The 19,570-nt window shown below is 44.1% G+C and overlaps 5 protein-coding genes across 12 annotated transcripts; 1 reads left to right on the top strand and 4 right to left on the bottom strand.

The window, feature by feature from the left end:
- The first annotated feature begins 23 nt into the window (after window positions 1-23).
- Window positions 24-3,195, top strand: LOC124054333 (myelin-oligodendrocyte glycoprotein-like). The gene is made up of 5 exons (XM_046380208.1): window positions 24-139; window positions 302-410; window positions 1,606-1,947; window positions 2,181-2,271; window positions 2,567-3,195. Exons 2-5 carry the CDS (start codon window positions 347-349, stop codon window positions 2,571-2,573), a joined length of 504 nt encoding a protein of 167 aa, XP_046236164.1. The 5' UTR covers window positions 24-139; window positions 302-346; the 3' UTR covers window positions 2,574-3,195.
- A 304-nt stretch (window positions 3,196-3,499) lies between these two features.
- Window positions 3,500-6,618, bottom strand: LOC124054321 (Fc receptor-like protein 5). 4 transcript variants are annotated; one of them, XR_006842347.1, is made up of 6 exons: window positions 6,254-6,618; window positions 5,481-5,747; window positions 5,020-5,265; window positions 4,448-4,591; window positions 3,960-4,106; window positions 3,500-3,830 (listed from the first exon to the last, which is right to left on the bottom strand). XR_006842347.1 is itself a non-coding variant. In XM_046380193.1 (5 exons), exons 1-5 carry the CDS (start codon window positions 6,282-6,284, stop codon window positions 3,769-3,771), a joined length of 747 nt encoding a protein of 248 aa, XP_046236149.1. In that variant the 5' UTR covers window positions 6,285-6,618; the 3' UTR covers window positions 3,500-3,768. The 4 variants fall into 4 exon arrangements, 2 of the variants coding, with proteins under 2 accessions (XP_046236149.1, XP_046236148.1); XR_006842348.1 differs by having other exon boundaries at window positions 3,500-3,859; XM_046380193.1 differs by lacking the exon at window positions 3,960-4,106 and having other exon boundaries at window positions 3,500-3,827.
- A 143-nt stretch (window positions 6,619-6,761) lies between these two features.
- On the bottom strand, window positions 6,762-13,466 carry LOC124054304 (butyrophilin subfamily 3 member A2-like). 5 transcript variants are annotated; one of them, XM_046380141.1, is made up of 6 exons: window positions 13,198-13,466; window positions 11,742-12,092; window positions 10,610-10,823; window positions 10,450-10,514; window positions 9,168-9,284; window positions 6,762-8,545 (listed from the first exon to the last, which is right to left on the bottom strand). In XM_046380141.1, exons 1-6 carry the CDS (start codon window positions 13,244-13,246, stop codon window positions 7,983-7,985), a joined length of 1,359 nt encoding a protein of 452 aa, XP_046236097.1. In that variant the 5' UTR covers window positions 13,247-13,466; the 3' UTR covers window positions 6,762-7,982. The 5 variants fall into 5 exon arrangements, with proteins under 5 accessions (XP_046236097.1, XP_046236100.1, XP_046236098.1 ...); XM_046380144.1 differs by having other exon boundaries at window positions 6,762-8,548; window positions 13,250-13,465; XM_046380142.1 differs by having other exon boundaries at window positions 6,762-8,548; window positions 13,226-13,465.
- Window positions 13,467-15,257: 1,791 nt separating this feature from the next.
- LOC124054334 (uromodulin-like) lies at window positions 15,258-17,466 on the bottom strand. The gene is made up of 5 exons (XM_046380209.1): window positions 17,270-17,466; window positions 17,107-17,137; window positions 16,885-17,016; window positions 16,213-16,292; window positions 15,258-16,113 (listed from the first exon to the last, which is right to left on the bottom strand). The coding sequence occupies exons 1-5, from the start codon at window positions 17,464-17,466 to the stop codon at window positions 16,089-16,091; spliced, it is 465 nt and encodes a 154-aa protein (XP_046236165.1). The 3' UTR covers window positions 15,258-16,088.
- A 17-nt stretch (window positions 17,467-17,483) lies between these two features.
- On the bottom strand, window positions 17,484-19,559 carry LOC124055045 (mucin-2-like). Its single transcript, XM_046381639.1, has 6 exons — window positions 19,531-19,559; window positions 19,084-19,146; window positions 18,601-18,800; window positions 18,307-18,438; window positions 17,963-18,150; window positions 17,484-17,743 (listed from the first exon to the last, which is right to left on the bottom strand). The coding sequence occupies exons 1-6, from the start codon at window positions 19,557-19,559 to the stop codon at window positions 17,600-17,602; spliced, it is 756 nt and encodes a 251-aa protein (XP_046237595.1). The 3' UTR covers window positions 17,484-17,599.
- Between the last annotated feature and the right edge of the window lie 11 nt (window positions 19,560-19,570).

The raw sequence follows: 19,570 nt of genomic DNA on the forward strand, positions 1-19,570 counted from the left end.
AGACGGATCACACACTTTGGCCTCCTCGTGGCTTCTGTTTAAACCACCACAGATGACCCTCTTCTCTTGTGAACAACTGGGATTTCGACAGTTGACTCAGAGGACCTGCTGTGCAGTGATGCCACACTGCCCCCTTGTGGTGAGAGCAGCACATGGTGGCTTTTACACATCTGTCAGTAACCGTTTGCCTCCTCCTATGTTCCCTCCTCTTCCTAACTTAAATAATCAGTCAGTATTTAAAGTCATTTCGCCCTGCAGTGACAAAGAGACCTGTTGTTTGTGGTCACCTCATTTCCTGCAGTGTGAAGTCTTCGTCCTGCTCGCTGCACTGGTTTGAGTGCGCATCATGAAGGGGAAAGTGGGACTTGTGGTTTTGCTGCTCACTCGAGCTGTCGTGGCCTCCTCACAAGGTATGAAACACCTTTTCATTTTGACTGAAGGCCTAGCTGTGAGTGTGTCTTTGTTTTTAACAAAGAATCTGCCTCAGTTAATCTGATCATCCATTTCAGTCATTTTTCAAGCAGAAATGTGAAACATTTAATTCTTCCAGCTTCTTAAATGTCAGGATTTGCTGCTTTTCTTTGTCGTTTCTGACAGTATATGAACAGTCTTTGAATTGTGGACCAAAAACTTGAAGACGTCACTTCTGGCTCTGGGAAACTGTAATCAAAGCATAAATAATCTGCACATTAATCCGTGAGAATAATTAGTTGCAGCCCCAGCACACATTAAAGAAATTAAATGTACATGGAGGAAAGGAAAGACATACAGAGGAGGCAAGACTGGAAGTCTGAGTCTAAGTCTAAGTGCGTTCAGGTTCAAGTGATGAGGCCCCCTAGTGGCAGCAGTAGTTATGACAGGAACAAAGGAGGCGGTCAGGTGAGGTGGCGGCGGGAGAATGACTGCTTTTAACAATGAAGACCGCTGTTCGTTTCCCTTTTCTAACTGTCAACATTGTATTCTCCTGAACCATGACAGCCATCGCTCCATAATAAGGCTGTTTTTTATTTTACCGTAACCATGACGACACAGGTCCAATGAAGGAAGTACTTCAAACTCAACTCTTTCCCTAATCCTAACCACACAGCAGCTCAGGTTTCCCATCATTTACATTACAGTTCCACTTTAGAAGTCATGTTTGGGGTTTAGCATTAGTTGTTTCCTGTTTTATTTTGAAGATTTTATCCTCCTGTGTTTTGCCTTGCACCTTGTATCTTTTTTTATCAAAACCTTTGGTATTGATCCAGTAAATCACCTCAACGCACACACCGGCTTGGGTAGATATATGGCCCTGGTTTAAAAATACTGGAATTTCTCTTTAAACTGTCAAACTGCACTAACTCTGCCTTGAGTGTCTGCATTTGAATGTTTGCATTTGTTGTACAAGCAAAGTGCTTCTCATAGTTTGGCTCATGGCCTTCAGTAGTCAAGCTTCACTTGTAACTAAACTTTCAGCAAAAGAAAAAGTCACTAAATTCATGTCTCTGTCCGTTGCCAGGACTGGATTAAAAGGAGTCGGGTTACAAAATGAGAAAGGGAATTTTTTTTAGGTTTGCTAACCGTGAAAAACTCTTTCCTCGGGTCTAATGAATGTTTCTCCAACAGACCCCAAGGTGGTTTGCCCTTCCAGGCCAGTCGAAGCAGCAGTCAGCGAGGCCGTGACCCTGCAGTGCCACCTCAACCCCCCACTGGATGCGTCAAACATGAGCGTGGAGTGGAGTCACGGACCCCGTAACCACACTGTACACCTGTATCGAGACGGAAAAGACAGTCATACGGCACGGGGGGAGGACTTTAAAGGACGGACGTCTCTGTTCCACCAGGGTCTGACCAAAGGAAACCTGTCCCTGAAACTGTCCTCAGTTCAGCTCTCTGACTCTGGAGGTTACAGATGCTCCTTTAGCACCAACAGCCTGCAGGACAGCTGTGACGTTAGCCTCACTGTTGGTGGGTACAGCGAGGATTCATCATTTTATCAGATTTTGTGACAATTAGCCTGCTAATTCTGTGTTACGTGGCCACAGCGAACTTCGTCAGCTTGGTTTGGACATTTTGTTCTCACACAGCCGAGCACAATGCGGAGTACAAACAGTCTGTGAAGCATTTGTGTGGCTGGACGGGTGTTTGGAAACCTGCAGCGAAGCGCAAATCTTCAAGTCGCTTTTCTTTTCCTCTTTCAGGTCACACAGTTGAGACAAGTGTCGTCATTGGCATCAGCGTTGTGATTCTCGTCATTATCGTCATTGTGTGGGGGGAGATACGGAATAATCAGTAAGTGTCGGGTTCTTCACCATAAGTTCTCTCACAGCTCTGTAACGTTATGATGCAGAGATCACAGCATCGACTGTCAGCTCCAAAGTAAAGTCTGTAGTGCAGTTCCACCCAACCACTGCACGGACTCTGGCTCCAAATTACGTCACACATGTCAATGCCGTCATCACAGTGTTTAGTCGGGTTATCACAGACTGCAGAGCTTTTAACCAAACAGTTACAGCCAGAGGAAGAACAGGAAACGTTCAGCAGCCATGTTGCAAGGCACTGACCCGAGACCTGTTTTGTTGTTTAGGTGCTGACTGTCTGGAGCCATGTCTGGTTCTATGTGTTCACATCTGTGAACATCTGGAGTAATTCTGAGCCGCAACAACAACAATAATCTTGATGACTGTCCTTTGAAATACTCAAAAAAAATAAACGATCAAACAATAAGCTTGATTAATACTGACATGTCTGACTAAATTAAACTAATTCAGTCTCATATATAAGACTCGTGTTTTCATTCAGTTATTAGCCATAAAGTTCAGGAAAACTTTCACACAAACATACAAAGTGTTAATTAATCAAGTATTATATTGATGACCAATCCATTAAAAAATTGTTTTGACTTCAGAGTTAATTTTCTTATCCTGTTTCACTGTGTTCTATAAAAAAAATCAGCGCACATCAGGAAAGGTCAAGATGCTCTGTTATCAGTGAATTTAACTTTTTATGTTTTGGCAAAACAACAAAACAGCTTGATTCAGAAAGAAAACCACAACAGTTTCCAGTCGCACTGAAAAACAAAATATGGGCCAACTAATTCTCTCCAGCATTTATGGTTGAAATTGAACATGTTCAGTACTGAGAACTGTTGGCCTGTTTTGTGGCTGAATGTCCTGCTTTTGTTTCTGAGAAGTAACCCACGCAGGCAGAACCGCTGACGCAGTAAATCACTTTACAAACTGCTGTCATGTTTGAGCTTGGCCTGTTCGAGCAAACATTTACATCTCAGAAGAATAAAACACTTAAAGCTATTTGTGTCACCTCTTAATTTTGCAAAGGTCAATTCTGGCAAATTAAATGTCAAACAGAAAGAAAACAAAACAGTAGACAAGTGGACTAAAACTTCACACCTCACATAAGTTCAAATGATGAAAACCACCAACACATTCGATCGCGTGCCTCCTCCACTTCCTTTTCTCAGGGTTAGGGTACAGACCAAACGTATACCAAACAACACTCATATGTTGGAACATAAAGTTTATTTTGTGTGCTTAAGCTCAGATTAGGTTTAGGTACAAAAACCACATTGGGGTTGGGGTTAAAACCATGTTTTGGCTTAAAATTTTGTTGTCACATGACTTTGTAAACTCGTTGGATTGTCTCTGCAGTCTCTGCTGGCATCAAACACTGCATATAATTCAAATGAATGTTGGTGGTAAAAATCGGCCGCAGAGACTTTTTGTGGTGCCAGGTCATATGACACAGACTTTCTTTTACCAGTTTGCAGGCCTATACGACTATTTCCATGATGACATCGTTGCTGCCTCTTCTCTCTGCAACCATCCGAGCTGCTGTGAGCAGAAAGACAGCGACTTGGTTTCTATGAAAACAGTGGATTTCTGTCTTAATAATCAGGTGAAGGCTTTACTCAGAGGAAGATGTTTGGGTTTGTTTACTGACGAAGACAAAGACTCCCTCACCTGCTTATGTTGCAGTGTTGGACTTTACATCCAAATGAAGCAGTTGATGAGATTGTGGACGTTTGTATCGCAGGCTAACCATCACAAGAAATAAGGTCGAGTACGATGTCTGCCTTTCTAAAATGACTCACTCACTCACTGACGAGTCTGATGTGAAAAGGTTTGACACAAAGTGAGCCAGTTAAGTTCGAAGGATGAACCTTTTCATGTGTACAGAGTCACAAGTTTCACATCTTCTTCAGACTAAACACTTCACTCTGATTACTGGTCACATTGTGTGTAAATACGGTCACTGAAGTCATCAGTTATGCAGACGACACCTGAATATTTTTAGCTGCCTTTCTTTGGTATCAAACACTCATCACACAAAGCTTGAAAGCTGCATGAAGTGACCAAAATTTTTTTCAGGAACCAACAGCTCGCTAACCACTCAACAACGCTTCATCTGATTAATGAACATACAATCATCATCTCAGGGGTGGTCCTACCTCGCTTCCTGTCTTTGTATATGAATCCCAGCAAGATGGTGGACAGCAGGTAAGGAGTTCCCACCACCAGGTGACACATCAGTCTGGAGACAGAAACTGAAGTGGAATTGTCAGGTGGAGGTGAAGCCGAAGGTGGAGGAGAAGCTGGAAAGATAAATCAACTTTTACCCACTGAGGCCTGCCGAATGCTGTTCTCACTGGCATCAACTGTTATTAAATCTATTTCACAACAAGGCACTAGAAGAACATGATGCAAATGTAAAGCAGTTTCCTAAACCTGTTTCATACAAAGCTCTTTGATGAAAACACAATAGAATCCAAGGAAATTTTAACATTAACGACGTCCTCCTCATCTGAGCTGTAACGTTAGTGAGCTAAGTTAGCTTAGTTTGCTAGTTGAAAAATCTTTATGTGGTTTCAGATTAAGCTCTGTGTTTGGATTTTAAGTCTGAAAAAGAGACAAATCTGATGATGTGCCCCAGCTGTCTGATCCTGATCTCTGCTGCAGGCCACATTAGCTGCTACTAGCAAAACAAAACTGAATCCTGCAACAACTGTACTGTTAATCTCACCTTCAACAGCCAGCCAGCTGCTGAGTGATTCTCCACCACCAGAGATGCTGCACTTGTAGAGTCCTTCATCAGCTTTGGAAGCACTGTGGATGGTCATCTGTCCTGTGGAGTTCGTACTGATGGCTCGGTCATTTTTATAGAAATTAAACCTGTGGTCGGAGGACTTGGCCTCAGCTTTGCAGCGCAGGACGACAGCAGCTCCCTCCGACACAGGGAGGGCAGGACTCTCCAGGATCACAGTGCGATCTGTAAAGCAAAGAGAAACACCACTGATGGCTGATTTTCTTCACATTAGAGGTTCACTTACAACCCAAACCCTTCGCAGTTCGAAACATGTCATCAATCATAGATAGACAGATAGACATTTTGTTGATCCAGAGGGAAATTCAATGACCCTGAGGGAACTTCTACACTAAATTCTGGTCTGTTAAACTAAACATTTCCAGCATTGTGTGTCGTACCAGTGATGGTGATGTTGACGCCATTGCTCTTCTCCCCGTCTCCAGACTGACACCAGTAGAGCCCGCTGTCAGAGGGGTAGGCGTTTCTGATGATGCAGGTAGAGCCCGAGGAGGCAGAGCCCCAGCTGGAGGAGCAGGGCATGACTCCGCCCGCCGCCGTTTTCCTCTTCACCTTCCAACCGGTCGAGTTCAGCTGATCCTCACAGCTCAGAGAGATGAAGTCGTACCTGAAGAACTGAGACCTATCAGGGCTGACCCGGAGACAGGCTGCTCCGAGCAAGGGATGGAGGGAGGGAGGGAGGGAGGGAGGAAGGAAGGAAGGAAGGAAAGAGTGAGGGAAAGATTTAAGGAAAAACAGTTGAAAGATGATGAAAGAATGGCCAAAAGACAGATGAAAATAAAGATGTAATATGAAATACGTGAAAGCAAGAACGTAACAAGAAAGCAAAATAAGACAGGAAGAAATGAGAGATAAAATAAAAGGGAAAACAGAGAGAGAAAGGAAAAGGTAAAAAGAACAGTTGAGGAAAGTGTGAAAAGCATAGAAGAGGAAGGAAAAATGTGAAAAGAAAGAATGAAAAATAAAAAGGTTCAATGAATGAGAACAAGTGAGTTCATGATAGATGGAGAGAAAAAGAAAAATTCTAATAAAAAGGACAAACAAAAATTAATCAAGATGGGTAAGCGAACAACATAGCAGAAAAAGAGCAAATACAAAAATTATAATTTTTTTCACACAAAAGAAGATGAAGAAGTGTCATGTTTGTACTCACACAGCGTCAGGCAGAACGTTGCTAACTGCATCCTGTACCAACAGCAACAGACAGACAGACTGACTGACTGACATCTGCACTTCCTCTCAGAAACTCCACCTTCACATCTCTACAAGGTGTTGCAGTAGCTGCTGGTCTGAAACACCTTAACCTTGTTGAACAAGACTTAAACACAGTGCGGACACATTAACAGCTGCTTGACGTGAGCAGACACAGAGCAACGTTTCTGTAACCTGAGACGAATGCCTGTTTGTTTTTATTTTAAATGAATCCACTTTGATCCACCAGCAAGATTCACATTCATGAGATGCGTGTCCACATTTTTGACACTTCACCTGCAAGAAGAAGATGACAAAATCCTGAGGAAACGTGAAAAGATGACATCCAGATAGGATACAAAGAAAAAAATAAGGAAAAACTGCAATGTTAAAGTACTTTCACCAGGGGGCGCTATTTAGTTATATTCAGCTGTAAGACCAGTATTGTCTGAATGAAGTGAACGCTGAAATGAATCCGAGAAAGTGCTTTATTTATAAGAAAAATTAAAAAATGAAAAACAAATGTACTATTTACATAATTTACACAATTAAATGAAAAACAATTTTAAATACAGGAACCCCTATTTACAACCCCAGAAATAAAATCCTAAACCATAAATAAAGTGAGTGTGTGTTTAATGCATAAAAAAAGCAGAAAAAGTGAGCACAACCAAAACTGGGGATGAAAATTAGGATTTTTTTTCCACAAACTGGTAACAACCTGCATTGTTGTTTTCATTTCAACATACGCTCCATTCAGACATTAAAACAACATGCAGGTTTGAAGTTTTAAGAATTTAATTTAATTTAGGGCTTGGGGCAGTGTAAAAGTTTTCGACCCAGTTTGTTATGAGGGTGTACCAAAGTTTACCACTGGGTGTCGCATTTGTCTCATCGAGTCCATCGGGACAGCTGTGACGCACTGTGCTTTCATTTCTCACAACAACCATTCAAGTTTAACATCACAATAATAAATAAAAGACTTTAGCCTGGTGTGGCTTCACAAAACATGGCAGCAGCTACATTTCAACTTGGGAGTGGGAATTTTGCATGTCAGTGAGTTCTCGGCATTAAGAAATGCTGACATCACACTGTAGAGGCAAAGTGAAGCATTTCGGTTGGAGTTTCAGTCTGAAACGTGCACAGGTTGTATTAACAGTGCCCTGCAGTAACTTTAACAGGACAAGCCGAGCAGATCAAAACCAGGCTTCGCATTAAAGTATTATAGCATGTAGCATAACGTTAGACAGCAGAACCTGCACCAACTTATGTCTTACGGACTCTCAATTCTGCTGAGTCACAACAAAACGCAGGAAAGCAGCACCCTGTGGGGCTGAGCTAACTGGCTATCAGTGGGCTCTTGCTAACTAACAGTTTTTGTGTTCAAAGGAGAAGATAAGAAGACATCTGAGGAAAAGAAGAAGACCAGAAGTTTTAAACCTCTCATATCTGTGTGGAAAATAAGGCAGTGAGCTTAGCTTAAAGACTGGAAATGGGCAGAGCAAATAGCTAACTTAGCTCCGTCCGAAGGAAACAAAGTCCACCAACTAGCAGCAGTAAAGTTCTTTAATTAAATTAATAAGGGATTAAAAAAAAACGGGGTTATCCGGCCTTGCAGAAAATTATTAGCTAAGGTTTGAAGAAATGCAACACCAAACGTTTTACTGTTGTGTGCTGATCTGTGCTCTTTGTCACTGGATTAACAGCTCTGATTCCTCAGCTACATCGGACAGGGGCGTGAAGGGGTCGCCGGACCTGGCTGACGACGGGATCCTGAAGGAATGTCGACGCTGAAGCTTGGGAACTTTTGGACCAGGCAAACCAGGAGAAAAACTCAGTGAATGAACAATTTGGCTGGAATTTTTCTTTGGCGCGTTGGCCAAAGACAAAATGGCAGGGCTACTGTTGTTTCTTCTGACCAGGTGGCCATGTGATCGATTCCATCTCAAGACGCCAGGTTTTGGATCCTTATTCTGGTGTAAGTTGCTGGTGGAGGCTGCAGCCCTGCAGGATATCTTTGGCTCCACAGGCCGGCAAGCAGGACACAGATGGGATTTGTTGAGGTTCTGTAGTCGGCGGATGATCTCATCTTTCTCTTGGAGTTTCACATCGAGCTCTTGCAGCCTCTCATCGGTGCTGTTCACACTGTTGTCAGGGCTGTCAACCACCACACTCTGCAGGAGGGAATGACTTTCAGTACCACTCAGTGTGGTTTGATCCGACGGCCGCCTCACCATCCGAAATCTGTGAACCTCTGCTGTGTAAATACAGAAAAAACAAAGAAAGTGTCAGAATCAACAAGGTTCAGTGATGTCAGTAACAAACTTGGTAAGTACGATCATATTAAAACTGATAGCCACAAGGCCAAACAAATAAAATAAAGCCAAAGCTGTAGCAACAGCACGGAATTACCCTTTAAAAAGAATGAGCCTGACCACCATGTGTCCGTGGCACAGTTTTATTCCAAAACGTGGGTGGTGATAAGTACATTAATTCTGAATTAATTTAGAATCTTACTGTGTGTCACTTGAGTTCATTTCAGAGTCACCACAATCACACCAACATGCTAAAGATAAACCACGTTTTTTTAGACTTGTTATCATCATGATATTCTATGTTTTTACGACTGTTTTCACTGGATCATTCCTATTTTATCAAACCTCTTTGTTGCATTTAAAAGGTACTCATTATAGAAACTTGACATATTTAAAGTCTGAAGTCTGAAACTGATTCAGATTAAGGCGTTACGATGTCACTTGGCTGATCGAGTGGAGATCTTCTGCCATCATGTGGACCTCTTGTGTTACTGCAAGACGGAAACCTCTCAGTCACTATTTAATGTGAGTTACAACATTGTGTCAGTGTTGCTGACTTACCACGTTTGCCACTTAGCTTCCATAACAACGTGGCTAATCCAGACAAGAGCAAGCCAAGTAAAATGGTCCCTCCAGCAGTGAAGGCAGCGACAGAGAAACAGTAGCTCCTGAAGTCAACTGAAATGACAATGAAGTACATTATTCAAGGATTCAAGGAGCTTTATTGTCATTTCACACATGTAGACACATGAGGTGGAACGAAATCAGTTTCCCTGGTCCTGGTGTAAGCCCAATAACCAATACCAACTACTATAAATATGAAACAGCACTATATAAATATAAGAAATATAAGAACCACCAGAATAAAAAAATATGAACAATGTCAGGGATGACAACAATATTCGCAGCGGTATTGTGCAAAAGGCAGAGCAGTGCAATTGAAAAGAGTAGCGCAAAGTTCTTGTGCAAGATTTTTTAAAAAGTTCGGTTCGACTGTACCTCATACGCTTGTTCACACAAACGAGACAGGCAGAGTTGGCCTTTAGACCGACACAAAAAGTACAAAAAGGGGGCTTAAACCCGGGAGCGCGAGAAGCCGCTGCACTAATGAGCGCCGCCATCTTCTTTCTTTCTTATGTGATATAAGTGCTGTATATGACACAAGGAGATTTCAGGCTGCTTTCGCATTGTCTGTGAATTTAGCAAACTAAGCTTGTCTCCTTCCCATGTGGATAAGAGATTTATCCATAAGCGACCTCAGCTTGTTATTTCCTGGAAACTTACTGGACCGAGATTAAAAATCGAAGAAATGTATTTGCACGCAGGTGAAAAGGTAACTTTTCAGGCTGGACTCGACTGTTTCATGTTTTTGTGTCTGAAGCGACCAACAGGCGCAACAAGTTTTGCTGTGTGTCATGAGCTGCTGTGTGACTCCACCCATTCTGATTCACAGCACACATCCAGGTGTGTCACAGCAGGAACACCACAGGTTGACTTGGTAACAGTAAGGCTCGGCTCCATTCAGTGGCCCATTAACAGTGACTGTGAACCATCAGGTAGGGTCTGCTGGCGCCATGTTTCAACAACTACTAACTCAAAAGAAACCCTTAACTGATCCACTTATTAAACTCTGTTGAATTTAGCTTAAGTGTGCGTCACAGTGATAAAATTGCTGATTCTGTAAATGGAGTCTGGTGATCACAGCGAGAGCGACTCAAAGGGTTTTAGTCCTGAACAAAAAGGTTTCTCTCTGTGGGGATTCTTTCTGTTATGCTGTCAGTAGCAAAAGCAAACACATTAAAGAGGTCAAACAAGCAGGTGAGCAGCTCAAGCTCAGGTGTACCTGGTACGATCACCGACTTGTCCCTCGTCTGGTTTGTCTCCGACTGATGAACTCTGCACGTGACCCTGCGGCGCAGAGAAAGTTTAGTTTATTAGTCAGACGTGTAATGTTTGTCACAGTTGGTGAAACTTTCTCTGAGTGGTAAAGACTAAAGCTGAACCTGCTGGTGGCATCCTGGAGGGTCACTCGACTTCTCACAGTAAAACATCCCCTGGCTTCTTCACTTGTTTTGGGGCCATCAGAGGGGACGTCGTTTCCCCGCTCATCCAGAAACCTGACGTCAGGCTTGGGCAGCCAGCAGGTGGCCTCACACTCAACGGTCACTCCTGCACTCCCAGCCGAAACCACCGAGAGCTGCGGCTCAGAAACCGCACCTAGAAAAACGAGCAAATGGCCAGGAGGGACCTTTGAGTGTTCCAAACTGTACAAATATGACAGGCAGACATTTCAGTCACTTCAGCCGTGAGCTCTTTTTCCATTCATAAAACAAGGTGCAGCTTCCCCCCACACAGAAGCGGGTTAATGACTAACCGCCTCAACATGCGACGCCACGCCCGACCTACACGGCGTCCTCTCAGGTTGTGGTTTTATCCACACTCTCCTCTGGGTCAAACTCCTGGCTGCCCTTACAGCTTCAGGAACATTTCAGAACAGGAAGTTGCATGTCAATGAAATTACAGGACTTAAGCCTCAGGTATAACTGAGAGTCTGACGTGATCTGTGAGTGCAATTCAACAATGGACGCTTGACATTCATTCACTTTGGTAACAAGCGAGTCCAGTGGAAGAATGACACATTACAGCGTAACGTCAAGCTGCATTTTCATTATTCGGTGATCTATACATCGTGTTTTTCCATGCTAATCTTTAAAAAGCATAAGTCCAAAATCTAAATATTTTAAATTACAGTAACGTTAATCCAAAAAGGACCCAGAGTCTGAAAGCGAACTGATTTAAAAACCTGTGAATGTTCAATCGGGTCTAAAGTTTCTTCTTTTCTCATTCACATCAGGAGCAGCTCAGGGTCCGCCGTCCTGCTGAGGGACTCTGACAGGTGGACAGGAGGACAAAGACCGTGGTCGGATCAGGGTTGGGCTTGAATTTGGATGGATCGAGTGTAGTGAATTTCCCTTGGGGATGAATAAAGTATCTATCTTTCTAGTCCCGCATGAACCGGACCAGACTGGACTAGGACCAAACTCTGAGCCCCGTGCAGCACTTTCAGGACCTGAATAAACCCCCAGACAATATGGACCCAAAGACCTTTGGCATGAACAAGCCGACGAGACGTACCCACAACAAGTTCCACTGTTGTAATGTCCCGAGGGGCGTCCTTCCAGAGCCTCATGCACCGGTACGTCCCCGTGTCAGACAGCTGCACGTTGGAGATCCTCAGCGATATGTTTCGGTTTTTCAGTTCTTTGGCGACGAAGCTTGTCCTGTACTGATAGGCCGGATTTTTCATCTCCAACGTCTCACAGCCACCCCGGTACAGGAAGATGACGTCTGGCTGCAGGTCTGACCTGGACCACTCCACCGTTGGAAACTCGTCGCTGTCAGTGATGTTGAAACTGCAGGGAAGAATGACATCACTTCCTGCGAAGGCCAGGACCGTCTGAGGAGGACCATGCAAAGAGGATTCTCCTACAGAAACACACAAACATTTAAATTAGAGCCAGGCACTATAGACTGGGCATTGTGTTATACAATTTGGTCTGCCTTCTGTGACATAATATTAGGAAAGAAACCCAAACTTGAGCCCCTAAAGTGGTGACAAAAGCTCAATCAGCAGGTCTCCTGACTCGTCTCAGAGACAAAAACTCAAAAGTTCAGCCTTATTATGGTAAAACTGGCAGCTGCCGACAGTAATGAGACACCGACACGGTGCAGCTGAGGAGCACTCTTCACCTGTTAACTTTGAGAAAAGGATGCCTCACCTGTAATGTCGAAACAGCGCCCCTTTGACTCCTATACTGTGGTCAAAGACGGTACTGCAGCTCATTTTTGCCAGGCTGAGTTTCGACTGACTTCAGGCTTTTGTTAAGTATTCAGAAGCTCGAACACAGAGTGAAAAGATTCAGACCGGATGTCAGTGTACATCCATCCATCCATCCATCTGGGGGACTGGTCAAAGCTGGTCAAACTGGTCAAAGTGCGCCTCTACAAAGACCGTACTGTAACCAGTCTTTTTCCATTCAGAAGTTTCAACAAGAGGTTTCCATGGCCACGCAGTCTCGTATTTTCCCTGAACTGGAATGACAGGCACATGAAAGGGTGTTTCATCCTCGCAAATCCTCCACACCTGTGCGGACAGGTATGCAACTCCCTGCTGAGCACATAACGGCGTCTGCATTCCTGCCTCCGCTAACATAATAACAGGAAGCGGCTCCTGGTGACTGACAGAGGAATGTGGACCAGCTGCAATCTAAAGCTCGAATCTGGCTGACATGCAGAAGTTTTCCATTGGAAAAGTTTTCTACTGTAGGCGCAGCCGTCGTTTGTCGCAAACAGGCACTGATTAACCTGTGACGTCATCACCTGCAGGACTGAGGAGGAACCGTAAATCACCGCCAAACTGTCACTCTCAGGTGTTTCTTCACATTCATGACAAACCGTTTCAATGCTCACGCGCAGCCATGTGGCAGAAACACGGCCACGTTAGACCCCAGAGAGCACTCAGCCAAATCCCTTCAGATGCGTTTAATACCCCCACGCAGGCAGGTAAGTGAAGGAGCAAAGTGTCACACACCTGAACAGCAGCACAGCAGAGCGGCTACCTGGAAAAGATGATAATACATCACCGACACGCGGCTGCTGCAGTTTGTCGTCCTGCTGGAACCACAGACAGCTCGAGACGCGAAGAGAAGCAGCGACTCACTGAGCTTCCGTCAGTCAGCTCGGCACGTTCCACCGCGTGAGACGTTCACGAACACTGGGAACATTCACCCGTTCAGCGCACTGGCAGGCCGAAGTCACAAGCTGCGCCTGAACACATGCAGTAAAACGTCACTAAAATGCTCTGCTGCCACCCTGAACGCACCTGCAGCTTCTTATGCAGAAGCAAACTTTTAACGCAGCGTGTACAGATTAACACAAAAAACAGAAGCACAAACAGACGCCAGGTTTACTTCCGGTTAGAACGACAGCGGGGACAAATGAACTCGTCAGCGATGTGTTGAAGGGTAACGTACAGCTATGACTCAATAGTACAAACACAGCAACATACTGCGGTCTGCCGAAGTGGAATTTCCCACTTCCCGAGGTAGCCTTGAAAGTCACATTACAGGTGTGGCCGAGCTGTTGGACAAACGAATTTTGATTTGTTCTCACACTCCAAGTGAGACATGCGTGAGCATTTTGTGACAGTTGCTGTAAATTTACAGAACTTAATTTTAGATTTAACAAAATATTTCACGCTTTCAGTCGCGTATCTGACAATAAACACTGAAAACTGAATCCTCCGTGAGCGCTTTTATGTCTCTTTTCTTTTGTGCTTTTAACACTGATTTAAATGAAACCACGTGAGAAGTTTTGGAAGACAAAAGAAAAAACGAGTTTGAAAACCACTTGTTTAATATTTAACGCTGTGGCATGTTTTATAAACTGAATGTGGTTTTGCCTTGAATTTAATCTGAAAACAAGCATGGAGTTAAAAGGACAATATTTAAGAATAAAGTAGAATGAAATGGAAATAAGCACGGAAGTACCCATTTTTATAAATTCACAAGCTGGATTGTCCCCTTGTGACCAAAAAGTAACTACTAAGTTGTTTCAGGTTTTTGATTTACAACAGTTCAGTCTTTGTTTGTTTTTTTAAAAAAAAAGGAGTTAAAAATGGAGACCTTGTAAACACGATAATGTGTATCAACTTAGCTAAGCAGCCCTGCGATTGAATGGCGACCGGTCCAGGGTGAACCCCGCCTCTCGCCCGTAGTCAGCTGGGATAGGCTCCAGCTCCCCCGCGACCCGGACGGATAAGCGGTATAGAAAATGGATGGATGGAACTTAGATAAGCAAACCTATTTAGCTGTGCTGACTTAGCAGTAAGCTTAACTAACTTTAGCAAAATTACTTTGCAAACAATGGCTTAAGTTGCTACAAGGGTACTAACTTTACCCTAATGCTAACTAGCTAGCATGAGATTACAATGCTTCAGCATGAGGCATGTGTAGGTGTTTATCTACAACCTGCCTGTGCTCTCAGGTGGACGTGAAGTTGGACGTTACGATGGTCAAGACAAACACCACAGCTTAGTCGGACGAGGAAGTGATGTTCTTACTGAAGACTTCGACATGATGAGGACTGACAGACTGCATTTACATTTGAAGGACACCGCTTTCTGTTTTGTAATCAAAATATTTCAACTGAACTTAGGATTTCATTGACACTTTGTGCAGTGAACTGAAAACTGAAAAATGAATTTTCAGATTGCAAGACGAACTGCAAAATACGTTTCCATTTGAATAAAGAGACCTCGAAACCTCACTTGACAATTGATTTTAATCTCATAATATTTGCCATTTGTTCTTGAAATCTTCCAGAACATGTGGACCAGTAACAGCAACTCTTCTGTCATATAATTACAAACAAATGTACAAAGATGGTATATTCACATACTCAGTTTATCTACAAATGTTTATGGCCTTTCACCAGCATTTCAACTACCAGCAATTGCTGATGGCTTCAAGCTGAGATGCAACCTTTTCTCTTGCTCACAATAAATAAGTAGATAATTGAGTTGTGACTGTCAGTGGTGTATTTGTTTTGGAAATAAGATTTTACCCTTTAATTGAGTAGAGATACATTTAGGACTTAATCAAGTCTCAGTGAGACACACAATGGAAAAATGTGAAGGTGAGGCAAAGCATCCAAGTCCTATGACAGCTGACAGCATTCATACGCAGTTCTTCAGGACATGCAGACTCTAGACTGAATTCACGTTTACTGTGGTGTGGTTTCAGGTAGAAAAAAATAAATGTGATCAGTAAATGCAAATCAGGCTGTAACTGCATCATCAAGCATTACGCCAAATAATCAGAATAATAAAAAAGTGGAAAAATTAAACTGAAACACACTCATGATTTTGATCGTTCCACATACCAGTTTTATTAATGTTTTTGGCTGAGATAACAGTAATGTAATAATTATAATTTTTTGACAGTGTTTTTACATTATTTTATATTGTTTTCCAGTTGCAAAAAATATGCCGTAAACTATCACTGGGCTTGAATAAAGGAATGACCCTGTGTGTGTGAGGTGGTGAACCATCTCACAACTTCATTCAGATCCATCAGTTAAGCTGAAACTGGACATTGTAGTCTAATGTGGGCAAAATGGGGAAATGCTCCATCAAAAACTAGCTCAGACAAATAACAGATGCTAACATGCTGTGGTACCTCGCAGATCCAGCAGAAAACAGTTTTACCACGTGGGGAATCTGGACTCAATCAACCCAATCACACCAGGAAGGACAGCAGAAGTGTACTTATTATGTTGTGAGCTAGCATGACTTCACAGCAGTCAGACCTGATCTGTCACTTCAGAAGACGTCTTTCTAAAACCAAAGGATTCTTGCAGCCAGACTTTGGATCAGGATGAATCAAAAGTCAGATACCCTTGTGTGCGCCAACAGCCTGTCGGTCAGTTGGAGTCACCGTTTGACAGCCTGAGAAGACAAAACTGCGATTGATGTGTCGTCTCCAAACCTGCAGCCTGATTAACACCATCATGTTTGACACCAGTCAGCAGCAGAGTTGTGTCTTACCTAATCAGTCCAGGCCATAGTGCTTCGTCTACATATTCCAAGCTGGCAGATCTGCGTCTCCGATAACCTCCATTACAAGTCTAGATGTTAGAGAGAGAGAGACGGAGTCCAGACTTCAGAAGACCAACTCACATGCATTCATTCTGGACTGATGGTGCACCTGTTGTGTCAGAGTTCCTCAGTTTGATCGTGTACATGTTTAATACTGGAACACACAGCAGAGTAGTGTGTAGTGCTCTACTGTCAACGAGACAGAGGACTACTGCACAAGTTCTGCACTAAATTTATCATGTGGCTGCAGCGCCACCTGCAGGTTACACATCAGCAAATGCCTGGGACTAAATGGAATAAATGTGGTTCCAGCTGATTGTTCAAGAGGAATGCAGTTTATGTCAATGGGGTCACAACTGGAAGAACGGTCCAACTGTTGTTCTAACTGCTTGTTATGCAGATTGTTTGGGACATTTCAGCATTTATTTTGAAGTGGACAACAGAGGGGACAGGAAACAAGGAAAGACAGTAAAACAAATGTCCTCAGCAGGAACTCGGGGACGCTGTGACCACAGATTATTGTATGTGTGTGAACCAGCAGGCCAGCAGACGTCCTGTTCTAACTGTCCTCCAGTGACGAGCAGCTGGTTCATGAGTGTGTGGTGTGTTTGGGAGGCCCACCGGGGTACAGGTCTCTATGTCGTGGGCACACAGGTGGACTTGGCAGTGCAGGTAAATGTCACCAGAGCTCCCAGGGAACTGGAACATGTTGAAGGAGAAGGAGGTGGATGGTCCCATTCCGTTTCCCTGCACCATTCCGCTTCCCTCCATCATTCCGCTTCCCTCCATCATTCCGCTTCCCTCCACCATTCCGCTTCCCTCCACCATTCCGCTTCCCTGCACCTCCACCGTCTGGTCAGCAGGGTTCGCACAGCTGCTCACAAACAGGAAAACTCATCACATCAGAACACACTTTGTTTTCAGGGAACAAAAATCACATCGATTACTGAATCCCTGATTCATTTGGACCAGCAGCGACCGGCTGCCATCTCTGTGTGAATCTCACCCATCTATGATCAGGTCGTATCTCGGACTCGCACTGGGTGATTCCTGATCAGTTGCCCAGCAGGTGTCGGTCACCACAGAAAATAACCCGCCCTCCAGCCCCTCAGTGTCCAGCTCCACCCAGACCTTCTGGTTCAACCGGACTTCAGTGCCCGACTCCACAGCTTGTGTGAGGCCAGCGTTGGTGTAGGTCTTCATGGTCAGATTGTAATTCCAAGATCCAGATGTGATCTGCTGGACTACAGAGCTGCAGAGTGCACACACTTCAGCTGCCTTAAACTCACAAACATCCTGGCAACCAACTTCAAAACACAAAGTTTACAGCCACTGTTCACCTGTCTCTGAATCTGAAGGACCTACTGTTGATGTCTGGCTGAGTAAAGACACAGGTGAAGTTGATGTTAACTTGGTTGTGACTGATGACATCAGAGGAGCTGGTGATGGTGTTCTTGTAGATCAGTTGGCTGTTGTTTGCCTACAGGAACACAGGATTCAGATGTCGTTATGGCACAAGTTCCTCATGACTGTTTACGTGTTGACTGGCTAGAGGAAGCTTCAGGAGATGGCCAACATAACTAGGAATTAAGGAGGTGAAGCCAAACCCACAGGAAGGTCCCAAACTAGAAAACAGCAGGAGAAGCTCAGCAGATTTGGCTGCTTGTTGAGAGTGAACACATGGAGGACAAAAACCCACCGTGACCACGGCCCCACAGGTGTTGCTGCTGTTGAAGCTGAAGGTCACCATGTGGGTCAGCTCGTCTGTCTCACCCCTGCAGGTCTCATCATTGAGATGTAATGCTGTGTAGTCAAAGCCTTTTTCCTCCAGGAGACACCCGACCAGAGTAACTGAAGCAGAGGTCTGGTCGCAGACCATTGGCTCACCTGAACATCCAGCAGCACAAATGAGGGACATGAATACATATAAGAAACATCTAGAACACACCGAGTGCTGAAGGTTCGTTATCAGCAGCTCTCATGAACCTTCTGAGAAAACCGTCCTCCCTCTGAGCATCAGGACTCTGCACAAGTCTGTCGTACCATAAGAGTCTGTCGATCTGTACGGGGAGGCAAAAATGGCGCGACAGAAGCAGGCGGGTTCACCACCGACTGTCTGAGCACAGAACTCGTGGTCACTGCAGATCCTGTCCTGACAGAAGACCTGAGGGGAGGCTGACGGACAGAGAGAGAGAGAGAGAGAGAGAGAGAGAGAGAGAGAGAGACATGTCAGGAATAATGAGGAACAATCTAATGAATTCAGTTCAAGTGTAAACTCTGTTAATGTGTTTGCTTTGGCTGCTTCACTGAACTGAACTGAAGTGAGAGAAGTCTTACAGCAGCCCGTTTCTGTCCTCCAGTCCAGTGTGTCGTTGCTCCGCAGGCTGCAGGCTCTGGCGTAGGCCTCCATGAACTGACAGTAGAGACCGTCCACGTCAGGATAACTGCACAAAGTGTCGGCGCAGGCGGTTATGTAGGGCGTTGGGTCGGTGTGGCTGTGACAGGAACTGAAGATCGTCTCATTCAGGAGACCACAGCTGTTCCACACATGTGAAGAGACAGAGTGACAGATGGAAGGATGAAGCCCAGTGTTGTGTTATGTTCTATAACTGGGAAGCTGTTGAAGCTTCATGTCACACAGATTCCTGTTCACACTGAATGTGATCAGTTGTGTTCCCAAAATGAAAAGATGAGTAATGTGAGCTCAGGTGAGTTTATCTTTCATCCCTCCTCACATCACATGACATTAAACATGTGATGTAACGTGTCATTAACCACAGAGATGACAGCACCCTGCAGAGAGACGTTTCATCTGCTCACCGTTCAGTCATGTCTTCACAGTCGATGGTGCTGTCCACAGTGTCGTCGTGCTCCACATCACAGCTAGAGGGCGACACACAACACAAAGTCAGCACGGTTCTCCTGTTCTGACTTGTTCACATGAACACAAAACACTGAGTGTTATGGGCCCAAGCAAAGATACATTTAGGCTTTGTGTCTCTGCTTCAGTCCACAAGTCAAACAGCTGAGGGAACTTTCTTCTTCTTCTTCTTCTTCAAGGGACATACAGAATGAAAGAAGAAAGAAAGAAGAAGAAAGAAAGAAAGAAAGAAAGAATAAGTCAAGTTGTGGAAATGGTCATTATGAGATAAAGACTGACTTTACAGAACAGGTTATTTTGAGGAACTCAGTTTCCAAAGTCAAACTACAGAGTACACTGGAACCCTTTCATCAACAGTATTCAGATGGTTTTGACTGAGGTCTTACTTGCTGGCAGCGAACTCAGGGATCTTCATTTCTGTGAAAA

This window comes from Scatophagus argus, chromosome 23, assembly GCF_020382885.2.
Source record: "Scatophagus argus isolate fScaArg1 chromosome 23, fScaArg1.pri, whole genome shotgun sequence".
Classification (NCBI taxonomy): Eukaryota; Metazoa; Chordata; class Actinopteri; family Scatophagidae; genus Scatophagus; species Scatophagus argus.

What these genes read in the sequence shown, in the direction of transcription:
- LOC124054321 (XM_046380192.1), bottom strand. Translation starts at nt 6,284, where the DNA reads ATGCAGTTAGCAACGTTCTGCCTGACGCTGT. An exon ending in AACGTTCTGCCTGACGCTGT is followed by an intron (nt 5,748 to 6,253) that starts GTGAGTACAAAC and finishes TGCTCGGAGCAG; the next exon opens with CCTGTCTCCGGGTCAGCCCT. An exon ending in CAGCTGGCTGGCTGTTGAAG is followed by an intron (nt 4,592 to 5,019) that starts GTGAGATTAACA and finishes TTATCTTTCCAG; the next exon opens with CTTCTCCTCCACCTTCGGCT.
- LOC124055045 (XM_046381639.1), bottom strand. Translation starts at nt 19,559, where the DNA reads ATGAAGATCCCTGAGTTCGCTGCCAGCAA. An exon ending in TGTGAAGACATGACTGAACG is followed by an intron (nt 18,801 to 19,083) that starts GTGAGCAGATGA and finishes TGTGTGGAACAG; the next exon opens with CTGTGGTCTCCTGAATGAGA. An exon ending in CCTGTGGGGCCGTGGTCACG is followed by an intron (nt 17,744 to 17,962) that starts GTGGGTTTTTGT and finishes GTGTTCCTGTAG; the next exon opens with GCAAACAACAGCCAACTGAT.
- LOC124054304 (XM_046380140.1), bottom strand. Translation starts at nt 13,246, where the DNA reads ATGTATTATCATCTTTTCCAGGTAGCCGCTCTGCTGTGCTGCTGTTCA. An exon ending in TCTGCTGTGCTGCTGTTCAG is followed by an intron (nt 12,093 to 13,197) that starts GTGTGTGACACT and finishes GTGTTTCTGTAG; the next exon opens with GAGAATCCTCTTTGCATGGT. An exon ending in CAAGTCGGTGATCGTACCAG is followed by an intron (nt 9,285 to 10,449) that starts GTACACCTGAGC and finishes TTGTCATTTCAG; the next exon opens with TTGACTTCAGGAGCTACTGT.
- LOC124054333 (XM_046380208.1), top strand. Translation starts at nt 347, where the DNA reads ATGAAGGGGAAAGTGGGACTTGTGGTTTTGCTGCTCACTCGAGCTGTC. An exon ending in TGTCGTGGCCTCCTCACAAG is followed by an intron (nt 411 to 1,605) that starts GTATGAAACACC and finishes TTTCTCCAACAG; the next exon opens with ACCCCAAGGTGGTTTGCCCT. An exon ending in TGACGTTAGCCTCACTGTTG is followed by an intron (nt 1,948 to 2,180) that starts GTGGGTACAGCG and finishes TTCCTCTTTCAG; the next exon opens with GTCACACAGTTGAGACAAGT.
- LOC124054334 (XM_046380209.1), bottom strand. Translation starts at nt 17,466, where the DNA reads ATGAAGACCTACACCAACGCTGGCCTCACACAAGCTGTGGAGTCGGGC. An exon ending in TACGACCTGATCATAGATGG is followed by an intron (nt 17,138 to 17,269) that starts GTGAGATTCACA and finishes GTTTGTGAGCAG; the next exon opens with CTGTGCGAACCCTGCTGACC. An exon ending in ACATAGAGACCTGTACCCCG is followed by an intron (nt 16,293 to 16,884) that starts GTGGGCCTCCCA and finishes TCTAACATCTAG; the next exon opens with ACTTGTAATGGAGGTTATCG.